This window comes from Geotrypetes seraphini, chromosome 9, assembly GCF_902459505.1.
Source record: "Geotrypetes seraphini chromosome 9, aGeoSer1.1, whole genome shotgun sequence".
Classification (NCBI taxonomy): Eukaryota; Metazoa; Chordata; class Amphibia; order Gymnophiona; family Dermophiidae; genus Geotrypetes; species Geotrypetes seraphini.
In genome coordinates this window covers 946,238-967,372 of record NC_047092.1, presented here as the reverse complement: position 1 = coordinate 967,372, position 21,135 = coordinate 946,238, and the positions used below count along the sequence as shown (strand labels likewise).

The window sequence follows — 21,135 nt, the reverse complement described above, 5'->3', positions numbered from 1 at the left end:
AAGGGTCCCGCGGCAACAAGGGGGCATCCGTGGAAAATCAGGGGCGGGAAACTGCACGGGCACACCAGGAAATTTTTTTTCACTGAAAGGGTGGTTGGTCGCTGGAATAGTTTTCCACTTCAGGTTATTGAGGCCAGCAGCGTGCCTGATTTTAAGGCCAAATGGGATAGACATGTGGGATCTCTTCACAGAGAAAGGTAGGGGAGGGTCATTGGGGTGAGCAGACTAGATGGGCCGTGGCCCTTATCTGCCGTCTATTTCTATGTTTCTATGTCCTGCGCCACTCACTGAATGGCTGTCATCAGTTCTCGTGATTTGATGGCAGCCATTCAGTGAGCAAAATAGGACCAGACACAAGCACGAAAAGCTCGTGCTCCTGCTATATGAGCTGCTCTGCACAAAGAGAAGCAGCCTTCCAGTGAGGGAGGGGCAGGAGCATGGAAAGCTCCTACCGAGACTGCGCTGGACCACCGCCACCGGAATTTTTAAAAAGGTACCGGGGGGAGGGTAAACTTGTATTCGCTCCATAAGAAGCACCCTTATTTCCACCCACTTTTTTGGGGGAAAAAGTGTGTCTTATGGAGCGAAAAATACGGTATCTTCATCCAAATATTCACTACTGGAGCCCTTGGGAAGATTTTTCCATTTTTGTCCTATCTTCTTCTTTAGATAGTTTACAGATCTGAATTTTTTGATATATATATATATATATATATATATATAATTGTTCATGTTTTTCTTATATACTGTCTGTAAGCCTAAAAGCTATTGGATCTCACAATCTGTATCTGAGGGACTGGAGAGTTAAGGGATCCTTTTACTAAGCTGCATTAGGTACTAATCCAGGCCTAACTAAGCTTCAAAGGGCTTCCTGGAGGACACACCAGGGTACACTGTGGTAAGTTTAACCTTTGTGTACAACCTGTGTTCCCTCTAAGCTGAGCACATGAGGAATTGCTCATACGTCCTAGGAGTATCGTTCACAGATTTTACATGGTTGCTCACAAAAATAGTTGCAAAATCTGGGAAATTGTTGTTTTTGCTCACACGAAAAATAAATTTTAGAACTTGTCATTCACTTGAGAAAAAAAAAATTGGAACATACCTGGCCAATCCTTAGAGAGAGAATTGGTTTACACAAAGATATTTTTTATTTTTTCCATGGAAGGGGCAGAGAAGGGCATTTATGAACTAATCAGTTAACGCATCAGGATTAGCGCATGAGACCTCATCACCTACAAAGGTGGGTGGCATTAAGTAATTGCGCTAATTTCTTTCATTGGCCATTAATTGGACACATGGAAAATCACTGCTGTGGTAAAAATGGCCTGTTTCTGAGAAAACCCTCATAAGATCACTTTTTCCCACAGCTAAGTAAAAGGGATCTTAAATGACTGTCCCAGATGCATTACATCTGATTCCTTTGGTTCTTTCTTTTCGTAAGGCTTTGAAAGCTTATTTTTTTCAGTGTGGGAGAAGTGTTTAAGTGTTTTAGCTGTTTTATATACCGCTATCAAGGTTTATCTAAGCGGTTTTACAGTCAGGTGCTCAAGTATTTTCCCTCTCTGCCCATAGAAACAAATACCATCCCAAACTACCCTACCCCCTACACCACACCTCAGCATGCACTCCTTTTCCTCCCCCCATGTCACACCACCCTGCATTTCATGTCTTCACCTTCTACTTTACTAGACAACTGCCCCAAATCCCCACAGACATTGGCTGTAAATACATCGTTTGATGCAGGGCACATTGGTGTCTGGTGCATTAGGTGAAAGATTCTGGTGCTTTTCATTTTGTGGTGAGGCTTGGGCGTATTTTGCATCTGTGATCGTTTAATTTGCTCTTTTATGGGTTTAGGTCTGGTGGGCGTACCCTCTGCTCTGTTTGTTTGGTTTGTCATTCCTGTGCACTGCTATTCTCTTCCAGAGTGACCTTGGATGCACCTTGAGCTCTGTGGTTTGGGGGTATTTCAGCAGATGAAGCAATATGAAGCGTTCTTTGAAGGTTGTTGCATGCCGTCATTGTTTTGCTTGTGGTGATTGAAGTGGTACAGTGTTATCTTTTTATTTATTTTTTGGTACTATGGTAAAGCCATAAGGGGAATCTGATAGCTTGTTGCCTTTATTTGTTCTTACTTTCTTATGTGTTGGGTTGCTACTTTGTCCTATTTGAGTTGTTACTACTTATATATTTATTGCACTTAAAGGAGAGCTATAAATTAATCAATAGCCACACGTACAATGTCTCACACACGCCACACCACCAATCACATAGCCAAAGCCACCTTACCAACACATTTTACCACACTGAGTCACTGTGCAGTCTTACCTGAGTCTGAATGTCACGGAGGACACGGGTACTTTTTGGATTTGTTGAATGGTTTATTTTTCATTTCAGTGAGATTTTCATGGCATATATTGAATGCAAAATAAATGGTAATTTTGAGCTGGCAGAACAATTTTAACATTTTTTATGGGCATAAATCACACTGGGGTGGAGAATACACTCTGTATTAAAACAGTTCACTTGTCTCTCTTCCTGACTGATTAGAGAACAAACTTAAGAAGTCACAAGAAAGTTGTTTCCCTCTGAGTAAATGTGAATTACACAGCTGGACCCTGGTAGACAGGGCTGGAACAGGAAAGGAATTCTGTCCTTTGTCAATTTGTCTTGTTTGAACACAAGATTTGACATAGACCCATCAGCAAAGTGCTCGAGTTCCAGATGATTTGGAAACTCTTACCCCAGTGGTCAGAAGCAGAATTGCACTGATAATTGGAATTTGTTTTGATGTTCATAGTTCTATTTTATTGTAGAGATTTGGGGATACAGGAGGGGAAGGGGGAATTAGGGAGCTTTGGGGAAACTATATATGAACTATTGAGTATATTCTCATTTTCTACTGGATTAGCAATATTTCTTACTATTGTATTGTTTTGCATTTTGTGGTTTAAATTTTCTTTCTTGTGCTCAATAAAATTAGTTTCACATAAAAATTTGCTATCAATATTTAGCTTGCGGTGGTCATTATTTCTATGTTCTGACCCCTGTGAACAGAATTAGACTTGGCGCTGGCATTGACCAGCCAGGAACTTGCTGCTGAAGCTAATGCTAATTGCAACTGATATTATGTGAATCTCAGCTAAATATTGGCTAAGACCTCTCTCCCCACCTAGCAACAAGCACAGATCTCACCTTCCTCCTGAACTCTTTCACCAAGCACTGATCCCCTTGGCTTTCTAAAAGCACCCCCCCCCACACCCAATAACCTCCCATCCCCCCATATCAATATAACATAAAAATGTATTTGTATACCTCAAGACACCGCAGTTCAATGTGCTTAATAAGTTAAAAGAACTTTACAGGCATGGTAGAATACAAAATTGGATTTACAAGAATTTATCAAACTCACCAATCCCTCTCCTTCCCTTCCACATCTCTTCCCTAAGAGCATCTGGCCTTCCAACAAGAGCCCACTACCCCCTGTAGGCCCCCCCTAGACTTACCTTAAAAATACCTTGTGACATAGGGTCCACAGGGTAGAAGACACATTTGTTCCTGCCCATTCAGCTCCAGCATCAAATGCTTACCATGGCCTCTAGTGGCAGTCTTGTAGAACTAGCAGGGGTTAAAGGGTAGAGGGTTCTTTTGGGGTGGCCCAATGCTCCTCAGGAGAATTTGGGAGGGAGGGGGGGTCACAGCTTGTTTTGAAGGAGATCAGGAAGGAGGGGGAATAAGTGCTTAGTGTGGGTGAGGCAGGATGGAGAGGGATCTGACATTGTAATGAGGGGACAGGAGGGAGGGGAGGGAGAGTATTTATGTAGAAGCTAGCCAGTATTTGGTGCCAGACCCAGACAGTTAACTGGACAAAGTTGGGTTGCTATTTATGCAGCCCTGCTTGCCTGGTTAGCTATGTGGGCACTGGCAATGAATACCACCAGCATCTGCAAAACTCATGGCTTCTTCCTGATTCCACCCCCAGAATGTCCCTCTATGGCCTAATTCCAAAGTGGCCAATTAAGGGCCAAGATAAGTGTTGCTGAATATCAATGGATAGCTGGCCCCAAGTAATTTAAGCAGGCAGGAACGAACCTCTGTGCGCAAAAGGAAAGCAGAACTTGAGTGTAATCATATGTGATGATCTTAAACTGGCCAAACAGGTAGAAAAGACAATAGCGAAAGCAGGAGGGATGTTTAGGTGCATAAAGAGAGGCATGGCTAGTAGGAAATAGGAGGTGATGATGCCCCTGTATAAGTCTCTAATGAGTTTTCATTCAGAGGCCACACCTTCAATAATATTAACAGGGTAGCTTTTAAAATGGTCAATGCTCTTCATCATAAAGCATAAAGACCTCAATATGTTTATTTTAGAAGAAAGGTGGGAGAGGGAGAATATGATAGAGATATTTAAATACCCCTATAGCGTAAATGCACAAGAGGCAAGTCTCTTTCAATTGAAAGTAAGCTCTGGATTGAGAGGGCATACGATGAAGATGAAAGGGGAAATACTTCACAGAAAGGGTGGTGCATGCATGGAATGGCCTCCCAGTGGAGCTGGTGGAGATGAAAACTGTATCTGAATTCAGAAGCTTGGTGCAAGTACATAGGATCTCCAAAGGAGGGTAAGGGATAGGCCATACGATCTTTATTTGCTTTCATTTTCTCTTTCTCCTTCCTACTTAAATTGCTTTGAATATCAACCCTCTGAGACCAAAATACTCTGTTAAATTTAGTTTAGACTTGAGTTCCTGGTTGCAGGATATTTTGCACTGGGAAATAGTGGTCCTCGTGGATACAAAACATGCATGAGAACAGTGAGTAAACCATAGGAACAAATTAATGTTTTTCTATTACTTTAGAGCATTGGTGTAGGTATCCCTACAGTTAATCTGAGAAAGAGAAGGCCCGGTATTCAGGTAACTGTGGCTGGAAGTGATGATCCGTGCTTTTGAGATTAGTGTTTCTGGCCAGATTTACTAAAACAAACCTTCTAACTAGGGTGTGGGTGATCCTAAGCTGGCTTCCGAGCATGATGCATGAGAGCTCCTTAGACGTAGTGTAAGCAAAGCCATATTAATCATAACTGATAGAGCTTAATGCAATATAAAGCTTTCCAAATGTCCTCTGAGAAGACCACCAGTACTGTCACCACTTTTATTTGGTTTTGAGTGTAGCTCACAACTTTCTCAGTTGCTCAAGGTAAGTTAATGTCAGGCACAGAAGGTATTTTCCTGTCCCCAAAAGGTTTACAACCTCATAAATTTGTGCTTGGAAAACCAAAGGAAGAATCCAAAATGACACTTTTTCAGGACTAGTTTTTCAAAGCTAATTTCACACACAAAGCAATAGTTTATGTCTAGAAATGGCTTGTATAAGAGCACATCTATAGCTGGGCTCATACATTCTGTGCCGTGTGCACGTTCTCAAAGCACACTGTAAATGAAGTTCAAGCAAGATCTTATAAAAACTTTATCACACTTTCATATGTAGAAGAGTTGTGCTCAGAGACATGGAGGAAAAAAGGGAACAAAGTCCCTCCAAAACCTCACCACCCAATCATTGAACAACTTCCTCTTTACAAAATTGAATGGTTGTGGAAAGCATCACACTTTTGTAAAGAGGAACCCTAAATAGGAAAAAAATAACAAACATATAAAAATAATCCATGCTAATCAACACCTTAGAATTCTAAAGTTCCGTGTCCACATTTAGGATACAACAATGCGTTGTTAGTATTTCCTGTTGTAGTAGGTGTTCTGTGTCCTAGGTTAACCTAATTGAGAAATCACATTGGTAGAATTTAAAAGCTGTGTTTGCATATGTCTTTTTATGGAAAGAATTCAATTTTCCTGTGCACAATTTCATATCTAATGCCTTTGTGTTTGGTGTTAAAGGCTCCAAGTCCATAAGCTGTCAACAACAACAGCAAAATAAAAACAGTTATGCAAAAATATCTGTGATGATTATCTTCCAAGGTCATTGTATATTTATGAATACAATGGACCTCATTTTATAAACCCTACTAGTGTTTAAGACCGTTAGATTAATGGGTGCTTGAATAGGTGTGTAGACTTAGGCATTTCTTTATTTCTTTCTCTCTCCCTGTCCCTTTTCTTTCTGTCTCTCTCACTGGCCCCCTGTCTGTCTGTTGGGATTTTTTTCTGTCTCTCTCCTTGGCCGCTGTCTGGCTGTCTGTCTTTTTTTATTTCTGTCTTTCTCCTTGGCTGCTATCTGTCTATCTGTATTTTGTTCTTTCTTTCTCTCTCCTTGGCCGCTATCTGTCTGTCTGTCATTTTTTCTTTCGCTATCTGAGTTAGTCCAGCGAATGGCCACTAGGATGGTCTCTGGACTCAAGGGTCTCTCATATGAGGAAAGACTGGGCAAGTTGCAGCTTTACTCTCTAGAGGAGCGCAGGGAGAGGGGTGACATGATTGAGACATTTAAGTACGTCACAGGTCGTGTCGAGGTGGAAAACGACATATTCTTTCCTAAGGGACCTTCAGTCACAAGAGGGCACCCGCTCAAACTCAGAGGAGGGAGATTTGGTGGTGACACCAGGAAGTATTTCTTTACAGAAAGGGTGGTGGATCACTGGAACAAACTACCGGTGCAGGTGATCAAGGCCACTAGCGTGCTCGACTTTAAGAATAAATGGGACATCCACGTGGGATCTCTACGTGGGTCGAGCAGCACTCTGACTTAATGGGGTGGGACAGTAGAGTGGGCAGACTTGATGGGCTATAGCCCTTTTCTGCCATCATCTTTCTATGTTTCTATGTTTCTATCTGTCTGCCTTTATTTATTTTTTTTCTCTCTCTCTCTCCTTGGCCGCCCTCTGTCTGTCTTTTTTTATTTCTCTCTCTCTCCTTAGCTACTGGCTGTTTGTATGTCTTTTTTTTTCTTTCTGTTTCTCTCCTTGGCTGCTGGCTGTTTGTCTTTTTTTCTTTCTGTCTCTCTCCTTGGCCGCTATCTGTCTGTCTGTCTGTCTGTCTGTCTTTTTTCTGTCTCTCTCCCTGGCCCCTTATCTTTCTGTGTGTCTGTTTGTCCCTCTTGCTGCCCCCTGCCTGGTTGTTTCTCGTGCGCTGAGACACTTCAGCTCCAGCCCCCTTCTCCCACCTACCTTGTAAAAATGAAGCAGCACTGACTGGGTCCAACGCAGGCTGTATAGCTAGTGAAACCACCACAGGCTCCAGCTGGAGGAAGCTTGAGGAAGCCACCGCACATGCCCGAAACCGCCATATAAACCAAACCGCAACAGGCTCCACGGAGGCACAAATCATGTACACAGGGATCACGCCGTTTGAAGTCTGCATGCGCGCTTAGGGTTTTATTATAGCGGATTCGGATTTAATGCGTATGTAAATTGGCGCTTAAATGTTTATCTTGCATAAACGTCTAGGTCTTTGTTTTACAAAGCCTGGGATGTATGTCTCTATGTATGTATAGATATTGTGTGTTGCTCCTGGGGTACCACTTCATATTTGGTGTGCTTGCTAAAGCAGTGTTTCCCAATTTATTCAAGCCAAGCACTCCTTAAGTCAAACAAATTTCAAAGGAGTACCCACCAAGCTCCAATCAACTCTTGCAGAGATGTACATTCCCAAACTAACATATTCTGATCACAAAATAGAAAAAAAATGACCTTTTCTGACTTTGTTGCCTTCTCTTAACTCTTGCCGTGGTCTCCTGTCCATTTGACATTTCTTTCTCTCTCCATGTCCATTATCTCTCCCCTTTCCCAATATCTCCCCCTCCTGCTATGCAACATCTCTCTCTCTCTCCCTCCCAGTCATGTAGTCCCTCCTCTGTGTGTGTGTCTCCCCCCTGCCATGCTGCATCTGTGTGTATGATGTCTATCTCCTCCTTAGCCATACACCATCTCCTGTGTGTTTATTTCCTTCCCTGTGCTTCTCTCCGCCCCCCCCCCCAAGCCATGCAGTATCTTCTCTGTAAGGGTATATTTCCCTCTCCCCCAACTGTGCAGCATCTCCTGTGTATGTGTGTGTGATTCTCCCTCCCCCATCCAATATTTCCTGTCTTTCTCTCTCCTGTCACAGTTAAATATGTCTTTATTCTATTTTTTCTTAATGACTATTGTGTTCTTCAATGGTATCTACTTTCAGTTCATAAAATAAAACCAAAAACCAGCTCTGGAAGATTTCAAATGATAGAGCTCCATCATGTGATTATTTTACAGCCATATACGTGACATTAGATGAAGCATTACATCAAGAAATTTCTAAACATATGATGCTGAATGCTAGGAAGTTCTTCTTTACCCAACGTGTGGTGGACACCTGGAATGCGCTTCCACAGGACATAATAGGGCAGAGTACGGTATTGGGGTTTAAGAAAGGATTGGACAATTTCCTGCTGGAAAAGGGGATAGATAAAGGATTACTGCACAGGTCCTGGATCTGTTGGGCCACCGCGTGAGTGGACTGCTGGGCATGATGGACCTCAGGTCTGACCCAGTGGAGGCATTGCTTATGTTCTTATCGTAACAAAATTTCGTACAAGCCATGGTTCTGTGTTATCCATAAGCAGCATTGCAATGTGTCACTACACGTTCTCAGAGGCAGAGTAGAAGTGAGCAGCCCATGATCCAAAACTTGACACAAAAAAGAATTTGTGAGCTCGAGATGGGATTAGTTCATTCCGAAAGTGTCATTGGAGAAAAGTGTGACTAGATGTGCTGAGAGAGATCAGACAACATTTGATGAAGATACTTAAAAAATATAATAATAATGAATTCAATTCTTATGTGCTTGGTTCAGCATTTCTGAATAGTTGGGGATAAGTTATTGTGTTGTAAAAGTTGCAGGAGTTTAATTGAAAATCATGGAAGAGGGCCAGAGCTTAGCAACTTTGTTGCAGTTACTGCATCTCATCTTCTAGACTCTAGAGCGGTGGTCTCAAACTCGCGGCCCGGGGGCCACATGCAGCTCGCCAGGTACTATTTTGCGGCCCACAGTCTATACTACTGTTGTCTGTACTAGTGCTGCCCCTTCTTTGCAGCGTCCTCCAGCTTCCCCCTTGCCTCCTGCTCTTACCTTCAGCTAATTACCGCAGCCTGCAGAGAAGATCACCGGTGCTGTAGCATTCCTTGCAGGCTGCCATCATCCTCAGCAGCACGTTCCCTCTGCCACAATCCTGCCCCTGACATCAAGAGGAGGGGCGGGATCGCGGCAGAGGGAACGTGCTGCGGAGGCCCATGGCAGCCTGCAAGGAACGCTACAGCACCGGCGATTCTCTCTGCAGGCTGCGGTAATTAGCTGAAACTAAGACCGGGAGGCCAGGGGGGAAGCTGGAGAACGCTGCAAAGAAGGGGGGAACATGCAGGCCTTCGGGGGGGGGGGAAGATTTATAAACTATAAAGAGTTTTACCTCATGGAAAGTTGTAATTTCTTTAATAAGACATTAACTATTGTTTCTGCAGCCCTCCAAGTACCTACAAATCCAAAATGTGGCCCTGCAAAGGGTTTGAGTTTGAGACCACTGCTCTAGAGGAACTTAGGGCCATATTGGAGATATGGCGCTAACTAGAACAGCGCTTAGTGTGATTCTATTAAGGTGCACGCGCTTAGCGCCTGTGTGCAATGCATAGCTTAGGCTCAGGCGTTTAGGCCTAAAGGCTTGCCCCTAAGTTGGATGTGCAACAGGCCTATTCTATGACTAACTTTTAGGAATGCCTTCCACTCACTCCCTGGCCACATCCTTTTCAAATTTGCGTGCTGCAACTGGTGCATACTTTTACAGAATCATGCTTTACGAGTTGTGTGCTTAGCTTTTAATTTGTTCCAATTACCATCAATTATGAGGCCAATTAGGCCAATTGATCAATTAAGTTTTGTGCGTACATCAACTACATGAACTGATGTATGTCCACAATCTTAGGTGCCATATACAGAATTTGGGGGCTAGGAGAGAAATCTGGTTGTCGAAGGAGACAGTGGGTGAGACTTGTAGATATGAACAGAATGTAAAAGCACCATTGAATAGGAGAGCCATAAATCAGATTAAATAGCAAAGCTTAAAATGAAATTTTTAGGGGGCTCTAAAGAAGAAGGGAGTGATTGCAGGATGAATGGTCAGGAAAAGCAAAACTGGAAAATAGAAAAAACTACAGGTAATGAAAACTAACTTTTTGCATGCCAGGTTTTTTTTTAATGAATGAAGCAAAAAGTATTAACAGTTCCAGAAATACATCAGCAGCTCACATTACGTCATTTGGAAATTGAACATTTCATATGAGTGAAACTAGAAATCCATAAGCACCTCCCACAGTCCGTGGGGAATGCTCTGCCGGTCTGCTTTCCAAAATGAAGATGCATGAGATATATTTCATGCACTGCCTACACTATACTACACTATATTCATATTGCACCTCATAACCTTCATATATTAGATGTCTGTCTTCACGATCCTCAGCAGGGCCACCAGGCACTCAAATATCTTTCACAGTGCTCCAAATCGTCATTGCCTACACTATATGCAGATGTAGCTGTTGCATATTCATTGTGGATATCTTGAAAACTTGACAAGAACTGGCTTGAGAACCAGTTTTCAACTTATTCCTTCACAATGGATAAGAGTCACATGCGCCTGCCTTTATGGCACGCAAGTCTGTTTCATTTGGGTTAGGAAAGAGCACAGGACAGAGATGTTCACTTGGTTGGTTCATCCCATTTTGCACACTTACGTAAATAAAAAAATATTTGGTGTTTTATTTTTGGTTTGGATTTAACTCACACCTTTTTTATCAAGATGAGTCTCAAGAGGCCCTTTTGCTAAAGGTATCTAGAATCTGGGCTTAACATGTCTTAAGGCAGGACTTTCCTAAACGCTAAGCAAAGGTTTAATGTGGCAGTAGTAGGTTCTTTATTTATTTTATGAAGGCCCTACCCTAATTTTTCCATACTCATGGCCTTCTATTTAGGAGGCTGTACATACTCCCATGTTAACTCAGTGTTAGTCAGACAGGCCGATTCTATAAATAGTACCTAAATCAGTTGTTACCTAGAAAAATAGCCCTGGCCATGTGCCAATCACACTTAAGCGCCCTTTACAGAATTGCAGCTAGGGGTGTAGATTAAGAGCAAGACCAGCAATTTAAAAAGAGTGGATGCCATGTTCTCTGAAGCAACCTATTGTGAAATGCGTCAGAACCCGTCAACAATCTGCTTCGCTCCAAATTAAGATAAGTTTGCATTTATGATACTCTTCTGATGAAGCTAACATAGGATTATTGCTCATTAACATATATAGTTTTTCCAAGTGCAAAGACTGAAAAAGAAGAGACTTTTTGGCGTTGGGGGACTTTTCCTGAGCACTTTTAAGGGATTTCAGTTCATCAGTTAGCTCCTGTGACCAGGGCTTTTTCATATTTATGGCCTATCTCTGAGTACCATTTACTGAATTCCCCCTCCCCAAAATTGACTTGAGGGTAATCTTATTGCAGATCATCTAGATTTGGAGTCAAGAAGGACCTATTTTTAGACTAACATTTTCTGAGTTTATGCCTACACTTCCCTTTTCTCTATTCAAAACTAAAGTTCTTTTGTAATGTAGGAAAAGTGATCTAGGGCTGAACTAATTTTGAAGCATGATACTGTAGCTGTGACATCAGAATAAATACTTCCTCTTCCTTTTCACAATGTGAAACGGTTTCTTTTTTGCTCTAGAATCCCAAATTCCAGGAACCGGTCACGCTGGACTTCCTGGATGCTGAGCTGGAGAATGAAATTAAAGTGGAGGTGAGTCCTTGCTCCTGTGAACCTTTTCATGTCATGCAATGTACTATTGGCAGCCTGAAAAGCATCATTAAGTGCAGATTGTGTGAGGGAGGTCCTGAGGCAGAGAAGGAAGGTTCAGATCCTGAACGAACTGAGAGGCCAAGCAAATGAAATGATCCCGATGGTATAATATTATCTAGGTACAGAATTAGTGACTTGCAGGATATATAATACCATGATTTATCTAATACTTGAAACACTGTGCTAATGATTTGGGATGCTTTTGTGCACACTACTTTCAGAGAGTTCAAATGGCTGTGCACACATGACATTATTTAGCACATCCTCGCAAAACAAATTTATGCAAATGAATGTCCATCACTATGGTCTTTCTTCTGCAATAAATGTAAAAGGCAGTCGGAATTAAATGCTTCAGAAAAGCAATATATGTCCACAAAACAAGCACACAAAGAAAGAAAGCAAAGCAATCAGTGGGAAGAAGGAAATGGATTAAGGCAGAGTTTACTACCTGATTACCAGCATCGTAACATAGCAAATGAGGACAGACAAAGACCTGAGCAGTCCATCCAGTCTGCCCAATACTCAAACGCATTGGAAATTCATGATTCAATTATCTTTTGGGACCATAGACCATAGATGTCTGCCCAGTACGCTAGCCTATGAATCAATACTGAAAAATATTCAGAAATATATAACTGAATGCTCAATAATTCCATGAATCGTTAGCTAAATGTTAACTAACAAACACAGGACAGGTGTCTTCGTAATCCCCGAAGAGAGAACCTGACTCTGATGCCGATGGCATTACGCCATAAACCACGTCATGGATTTACTTCCATACTCTATCAAATATCATGAAATTCAGAGGTGATATCTGAAGGAATGCACTCCCCCCCCCCTTTTACAAAACTGCAAAAGCGATTTTTAGCGCAGAGAGATTGGGAGCAGCGCAGAGCATTCAGCACGCCGGCCTGCGGTTTTCTAAAAAGGGGGGTAAATCTAAAGAAAGAGAAGAAGAAAGTATTTGAATATGAATTCCTGAGGCAGCTGATGGTAAAACTCTAATAGCATTGCTGGAGCCTGGGGTAGGGGATCAAGTTACCTGTTCAGTTTTAGATATTTGGAATATCAAGATAAGTATTTAAAAATAGATACCAGTGATTGATTATTTTACATTATTTTGCTACATTCCCAGCATTTGACCATATATTTTGGGATGTTATTATTTAAAGGACTCTCAGTATTGCTACATTGTGATGTTGCCTGAGTTGTTTTCCTCTTCTATGTATGGAGGGAATATTCATACTTCAATACCACTAAGATATCCTGGATGGAAAGCTTAGTAAAACTGCTCCCACCTGTGTGAATGTCAGATTTAAATCTAGTCTTGCCCCCCCCCTCCCCATACACACCCACAAAAGAAAAACAGGATACAGAGTCAGGTTGAAAAATGTACAAGCAGGAAACCTAAAAGTCATTATCATTTACGAGGTCTGTTCAAAAAGTTCCACCAACGGGAAGTTCTTTTGAGATGTTCTAGGTGGTGTTGAGTATCTTGGAACCTCACAAATAACCTCCTCCAAATAATCATCTCCAGACTACAGCACTTTTTGTGAAAGTGTGTTTTCATGATTGGCTATTTTTCATCCTGTTAGACCTCAATGAGCAGCTGTTTTAAATTGGGTAAGACCACTGCAGAAACTTATGAAATGTTGGAAGTAGCTTATGGGGAACATGTTTTGAGTTGTGGAAGGTGCTTTGAATGCATCAACATTCACAAATTTTGCACAAAAATGCGATGACAGGTCTTCCCCAGCCACCTTTCTCTCCTGCTGATTTCTTTTTGTTTCCTAAACTTAAATCCATGCTGAAAGGAAAGCGATTCAACACCATTGAAGCAAAATTTGATGCAGCAACTTTTGGTGATTCCTGAAGATGCATTTAAGGACTGTTTCCAGAAGTGGAAACGATGTTGGGAAGGGGAGTACTTGAAGGGGACCCAATGGAATAAGTTGTAAGATTGTTTAATAAATTTTTATAACATCAGTCCTGGAACTTTTTGAACAGACTTCATATTTAAAATAATTTGGTTTCTAAATTCTGATACAATTATAGGTAAGCTTGATGGATATTGGTGAGCATTATGCTGACTGTGCCTATTTATTCTTTAGATTCGAAATCAAATGATAGATGGAAAAAGTGGAGAGCGGACATTTGGAACACTGATTAAGTCGCAAGATGAGGTAAGAGATCATTGTATTGGCAATGCAAAATGAATACGCTAGCGATCATTCATGGTTCATGAATCTCACAATTGGATGGATGCAAAAGAACTTCAAGATCCCTTCCCTGCACCTCCATGGCATGTCCAGAGAGAAGTGGCTGGATCCTCTTCTCTTTCGTAATATGCAGCACAATAATATATAAGGTAGATCTCTACCAGACAGCTTTATCTAGAAATGTTATCATACTGTATACTTCCAAATCTACAGCCTTTCATAACATAACATTGTATTTCTATACCGCATATCCATAAGATCAATGCGGTTTACAAAAATTACATAATCTACCAAAAAGGGCCAATAATAACTTCTCAGACAAGTACTTAGGGGAAAGATAAGACTTCAATTGTTTCCTAAAGTGTTCATAAGAGTGAGAAGTAAGTAATAGTGAACAAAAGTCTTTGTCATGAAAAGCTGTTTGAAATGAAAGCAGATGATCAGCCTTTAACAGAGGGAAATACAAACAGAGCATGTGATTTTTGAATATTCTTATGGGATGCAATTGAAAATACTGTATGTGTGGGGGGAGGAAGGTTGCATGGGAATAACCATGCAGAGAGGATGGTATGCTCATTAAATCACAGAAAAAGCACATTCTATCACAGGGGTGGGGTGTATGACATGAGAACAAAGGCTGCAAGATTTATCATCCCAGAACTTATAAAAGCAGTAGTCTATGTATCTGTCTATGGGATTTCTTGTTATTAGTTTACACTGAAAAAACTAAAAAAATCCATGATGTCAAAACCAGGTTTTTCAGTTTTAGCTAAAAACCACCACTATGCCCTTAGTATCAAAAGACCGCCATATTATATAAGAGGAAAACCCCAAATCCCATTAAAAAAAACCAAAAACCCGAGGCTACAAAACCAGGATTATTAATCTTAGGAGAGTGACAGCAATAGATGAGAAAGATTGATGAACTCTTAAATGGCAATTGTAGGATCAGTCAAAGGTAAATTGCTAACACACGGCTTTTCGCAGGAAACACAAGTTTAGAAGTGCAACAATGAAATGTTTTTGTAATATGAAAATACTAGGCCTCACACAGTACAAAACACCACCAAGACTGGGTTCACAGTCTTACCCCATTTGCCAGACAGTCCAGACCTAATGCCATGCAAGTTCCATCTTTTCCAAAATTGAAGGAAGTGGCAAAGATTATGAGCAACTGGTTGAAGAGACTGGATATGCAATTCTTTTGCAATTGCTTATAAAAACATCTCCATCATTGGCAGAAATGTATGGCGAATGGTGGTGGCTCTGTAGAAAAGCAGATACCTACAATTAAAGAGCAAGTTTCAAGCATTATTTTCATTTTCATTCATTAAAATATCTTCATTTAAACAAAAGTTATGGAGGCAGAAGCATTACTTTTCAGATCTCATAGATGGAATGCATAGATTACAAAAAGTTCACTAGTCTCTGTTTGAGAAACATTTCCATTAATTTACTCACTAACCTCTTCCTAATTTCTGCTTTTGTGGAGAGAAACCACATCTGTCCTTCTCAAGTCCTCTGAGACCACTCCCAACTGTTATAGAATACGCCCGATCTGCATACTTAGGGGCCTTTTGGTTACGTTGTGTTAGGTTTTAACATGCACCTAAGACAGCAAAAAAAAAAGAAAAAATGGAGCACTTCGGGACATATTTAGGCATCCTACAGTAACACTGAAATCTGGATTTTTCTTTTCTATAACCCTCACAAACTCATATAGGGGGTCATCAGCTATTCTTGGTATCATTAACTACCAAGTGGGGATCCATTTAAAGGAGGGTAGATGGTTGCCAACACCTTGGTCAGACCATTCTATCTACTATTTTTCTCTTGGATGTATTAAGAAATTAAATCCTATATCAAAATTGCAAAAATTAGAAATTCGTTTTAGAAAACCACCTAATGCAATAGAATTCTGGAAGCGGGCAGAACTATTACCAGAAGGCAACATTCATAAATTTCCATCAGACTGGAAAAATTTATGTAATACTCTCCTAGATAAAATTGCCCTTAAGCATGTTATAAAGAGACGATCTGATGACTCCAAAGAATTTTTAGAGATGAAGCGATCAGTGCGCCATTTTGAGAGAAAATGGATAACATCCAAATCAGTTATAGATAAAGAAAATTGGAGGAAGCAAGTTAGAAATTATAAAACACTACTAAGGGAGAAACGAAAAGCCTGTTATTCAGCAAAAGTTGGTAATACTAGCAATGACGTTAAAAAAAATATTTCAATTAGTTAACACTGTGTTCAATGTGACCAAAAACATGCAATCTTCAGAACTACTTTTGCCCACTTCAAATGATCTAGCGAATTTCTTCAGTTCTAAAGTTTTACATTTGAGATCTTCCTGTTTACCCTGTTTAGGAAATTGTGATTCTTATTTAAGTATGAAAGAAGACGAGGTTCATGCAGATTTGTATTGGTCCACATTCGAAAATCCGGACTGGGATGATTTTTCTAAATTATTTTGCAGATATGCTAAATCATACTGCATGTTAGATGCTTGCCCTTCAGACCTTTGACAGCGGCACCTTTAAGTTTTAAACTAAAATTATTAGAATAGTTATCTGACTTTTTGAATGCAGGGAAATTTCCACTAGAGGAGGGCAATATTATAATTACTCCAATAATTAAAAATAAGAACGAATCTATATCACTACCATCCAATTACAGACCTGTCGCATCAATTCCCTTTTTTGTAAAAATCATGGAGGGTCTGGTCCAAATCCAGCTGACAAAATATCTCGAGCAACATTCTTTACTTCATGATTCTCAATCTGGTTTTAGAACCCATTATAGTACAGAAACGGTATTGGCTACAATGCTAGATCATCTAAAAAGTTTATTGAGTAAGGGTATTAGTGCGTTGGTTCTCCACTTTGATCTGAGTAGTGCCTTTGACTTGGTGGATCACACCAAACTATTGGCCTGCTTAGATGCTTTAGGATTACAAGATAACATTCTCTCGTGGTTTAAAGGGTTTCTTGATTCTAGACTCTATCAGGTTAAGTTTAATAATCAGCTCTCTGTGGTCTGGAAAAACCCATGTGGAGTCCCTCAGGGCTCCCCACTTTCACCTAGATTATTTAATGTGTATCTCTCCTCTTTGAGTGAATTGGGTTCAAGACTGTTTAGCTAGGCTGATGACATCACGATCGTTATTCCCTGTAATACAGCTTTGTCCCATATCACTCAGACGATTGAGTCTATATTGAAAGTGATGGATTCATGGATGCAGGAATTTTAGCTTAAATTAAATCATGATAAGACCAAGTTCTTTGTTTCGTCTCCACATAAGATTTTACATGAACAATCAATTACTAGAGACTCAATACCGTATACAATTAATCCGATGATTAAAATACTGGGAGTTGTTATTGATCAACATCTGACCATGAAAAAGCAAATAGATGCTATAATACAAAACGGTTATTATACATTATGGAAGTTGCGTACCATAAAACCATATTTTGAGTTTTCTGCTTTCAAACTTCTAGTTCAGTTACTGTTGTTGAGTCTTCTTGACTATTGTAATATTGTCTATTTAACATGCACCAAGAAAGAAATGGCTAGATTTAGATTAATCCAGAATACGGCAGTGAAATTGATTTATGGTTTGAAGAAATATGACCATGTGGCGCTCTTCTATTGTTATGAGGGGTCTGGTCATGGGCAAGAGTGGACTTTCCTGTGCTAACCAGATACTGGCCCCCATTGTCATTCTGATTTTTCCCAATACTCTCTGCTTCTCTATGCAAACTTAGATCAGAAAGATGGAAGTGGATGGGAGGACGAGCTACATGCTTGAATGGCATTTCTCAGTAGAAGAGAATGCATTTGGAAACACCCACCCCAATAAAAAGTTTTAAGTAATGGACATACACTGGTGGCTGTCCTTCAGCTCATTTGAATGCCAATTGGCTCCATCATAAAAAATTAGTGAAGACCACTGCCTTAGTTAATTCCTCCATTCCATTCCTCCCGAATAAGTCATTTCCAAACTACAGTATAAGTTTAAAGATAACAAGCATCCCATTTAACTAAACAAATAACTTCCTTTACAACTAAATAAAGACATGATGAATGAATAGTGATGAACATCTATCACTCTGGATTAGACGTTTCTCGTATTAGGGTAGAGTGACTGGTTGATGTGATCTTTCTATGCTAGGCTGTCTAAGGCTTGTACTTGGTTCTGATTCAGGTGGATGGACTTGTTTTCATACTTCTAACTCAAAGTCTAGACAACTTATGCACCAGTAATGCCAGGGTCATCGGTGCCAGATTTGAGCTGAGGGCTGGATTCTCTAAACGGCGCTGTTAGCTGTGGCTGCTTAGAAAAACAGTTTTGATCGTATGGCAATCACACGACAGTGCTGTTTAGACAACTGCAGCCACATCGAAAGTAGATGCCGGAATTATAGGTCAGGGTTTTACAGACTTACATTTCCAGCGCCTACTTTCAATGAGAATCGGGTCCATAGAGGTTCCTACTGGCACCTATGGCCACTTTCAGCATAAACCATGCTAACTTTTAATATAGGCCCTGATAGGCACTTCTATGGATGGAAGTTGGACACCATTGTTTGTACGTCTTTCAAGCGCCTACAATTTTTCAATTAGATTTTAATTGGTCAATTACCACGCAGTTGGTCACCAATTAAAACAATTAATTAGGCAGTGGTAGGGATCCTGCTGCCACCTAACTTACAGTGCTCTATAGAGAATTTGAACCCAATTGTTTAGCATCCCTGGTTCAATAGTCACTGAGTAATACTGGAAATCCAAAAGGACATTTGTCAATGTGCAAAAGGACTGGAGGGTAAGATTATATTATGTGTATATTAAAATGTGTCAAAGATCTAAAAACTACATCTGTACACTGGTAAAGAGACATGGTCTGCACTATTAAAAAAGCATTAATTTCATCAAAGTGGGAAATGAATATACTGTACAGTTGAGTTTCATAAACTTCCCGACAGTGGTTGCATTGTATAGCAAAAGAAATAATTATGTTTGCCATGATTTTCCAGAGATACATTGACAAAGGAAACAGAACATACACCTGGACTCCTGTGAATGGAACCGATTATGGGTAAATACATCATCCTACTTTGTCTTGATGTTGTCATCATGGTCTTTCTTTATTTTAGAAGCTAAGAATATTTCTGTAATATGCTGTATCACTAATTAAAACTTCTTTTTAACACCTAACTTAGCTTAGTGAATGATGGAGCATAAACTAAAACCAAATTCAGACAAAACTAGATTTTTTTTTCTGGCATCCCCATCTAAATGCGATGAGGACAGTCTGAGTTGCATCAACTATTAGGATACAGGGTGTCCATCTGGTCAAAATTGTGGTATAAAGATAGACGTACTGGCGGTGTTGATGATCAATAGTCTGCACGTCCAGATAGACGATTTTCATTTTAAAAAATATTCTAGATGTATTTTTCGAGAATGGACATTTTTCACTGACGACTTAGATGTTTCTTTTTATTATGCCCCTTTAAGTATATAACCTTTGATGGAAACTGCCCCAACTTTGTTGGTTGGGCTAAGAATTTTTCAGTAGCCTTTCATATTTTAAAGTTGCTTTGAGTATTTTATTTTTGAAGTGACTGACAACTGTGAATGAATAAGTAGATAAATGAACAGTTTGATCAAAGAACCATGCCTTAAGATGTTGATTTATTGTGGTTAAATTCCTGTAATCCTATCTACAATTTACATCGATGATCAATGCCTATTAAGTATCTTTTTTAGATTTGGAAATCTAACTGGAAGGGTCCTCATTCAACACTATCATATTTCGCAAAAAAACAAACAAACTGATCAGAATAATTTACTGCAGGACACTAGCTTTCATCCCAAACATAAGAACATAAGAATAGCCTTACTGTATCAGACCTATGGTCCATTAAGCCTGTTCTCACAGTGGCCAGTCCAGGTCACAAATACCTGGCTAAAACCCAAGGACTAGCAATATTCCATGCTACGCTATGCGCACTTACCACAACCTCTGGCTCTTACATCTGTGTGCCAGTCTCCCCATTGGACAATTTCTGAGCTTGTGACATTTATATTCAGTTATCACAGAATTTAAATTGCAGGCTAAGTGTGGATATCCCAACAAGACTATTAAGAAAGCATATAAACGTGCTTTATATGCCCAGTTGCCTTTGTTGCTTCAAACCGCACCTGGAGTACTGTGTTAAGTATTGGTCACCGTACCTTAAGAAGGATATGGCAATACTTGAGAGGGTCCAGAGGAGAGCGACACGAATGATTAAGGGCATGGAAAACCTTTCATACACTGAAAGATTGGAGAGGCTGGGGCTCTTCTCCCTGGAAAAGCGGAGACTCAGAGGAGACATGATAGAGACCTTCAAGATCATGAAGGGCATAGAGAAAGTAGAGAGGGATAGATTCTTCAAACTTTCAAAACATATAAGAACAAGAGGGCATTCGGAAAAATTGGAAGGGAATAGATTCAAAACAAATGCTAGGAAGTTTTTCTTTACCCAGCGTGTGGTGGACACCTGGAATGCGCTTCCAGAGGACGTAATAGGACAGAGTATGGTACTGGAGTTCAAGAAAGGATTGGACAATTTCCTGCTGAAGAAAGGGATAGAGGGGTATAGATAGGGGGCTACTGCGCAGGTCCTGGATCTGTTGAGCTGCTACGTGAGCAGACTGCTGGGCACGATGGACCTCAGGTCTGACCCAGTGGAGGCATTGCTTATGTTCTTATATTCTTATGTTAATCCAACTCCCATAAACCTAATTCTGGGACCTTAAAAATCTGCCTGGCATTTGTCTTACTTCCAAACCTCTGAAGCTTTCATCAAAGCTCACTCCAGTCATTTAAGGTTTGCTCTCGTAATTGGAGTCCATCCTTTCTATATAATAATCCTCTGTGTTTATCCCACACATTCTTGAATTCTGTCACTGTTTTTGTCTTCACAACCCCCTGTGGGAAAACGTTCCAGGCATCCACCACCCTTTCTGTGAAAAAGTATTTCCTTGCAAATGTGTCATAAAATACTCGGAGGTAAAGTACATTTTATTTGAGTCACAGTAT

At 40.4% G+C, this 21,135-nt stretch overlaps 1 protein-coding gene across 3 annotated transcripts in view; it reads left to right on the top strand.

Moving 5' to 3' along the window:
- Positions 1–21,135, top strand: part of CACNA2D1 (calcium voltage-gated channel auxiliary subunit alpha2delta 1) — a 520,381-nt gene that overhangs the window by 412,016 nt on the left and 87,230 nt on the right. For 2 of the 3 annotated variants that reach the window (XM_033958927.1, XM_033958929.1), the window contains exons 19-22: positions 4,863–4,919; positions 11,688–11,759; positions 13,931–14,002; positions 19,082–19,143. In XM_033958927.1, coding sequence (XP_033814818.1) covers positions 4,863–4,919; positions 11,688–11,759; positions 13,931–14,002; positions 19,082–19,143 — 263 coding nt within the window. The remainder of the gene's footprint in view (positions 1–4,862; positions 4,920–11,687; positions 11,760–13,930; positions 14,003–19,081; positions 19,144–21,135) is intronic. The other variant, XM_033958928.1, reaches the window with a different exon arrangement.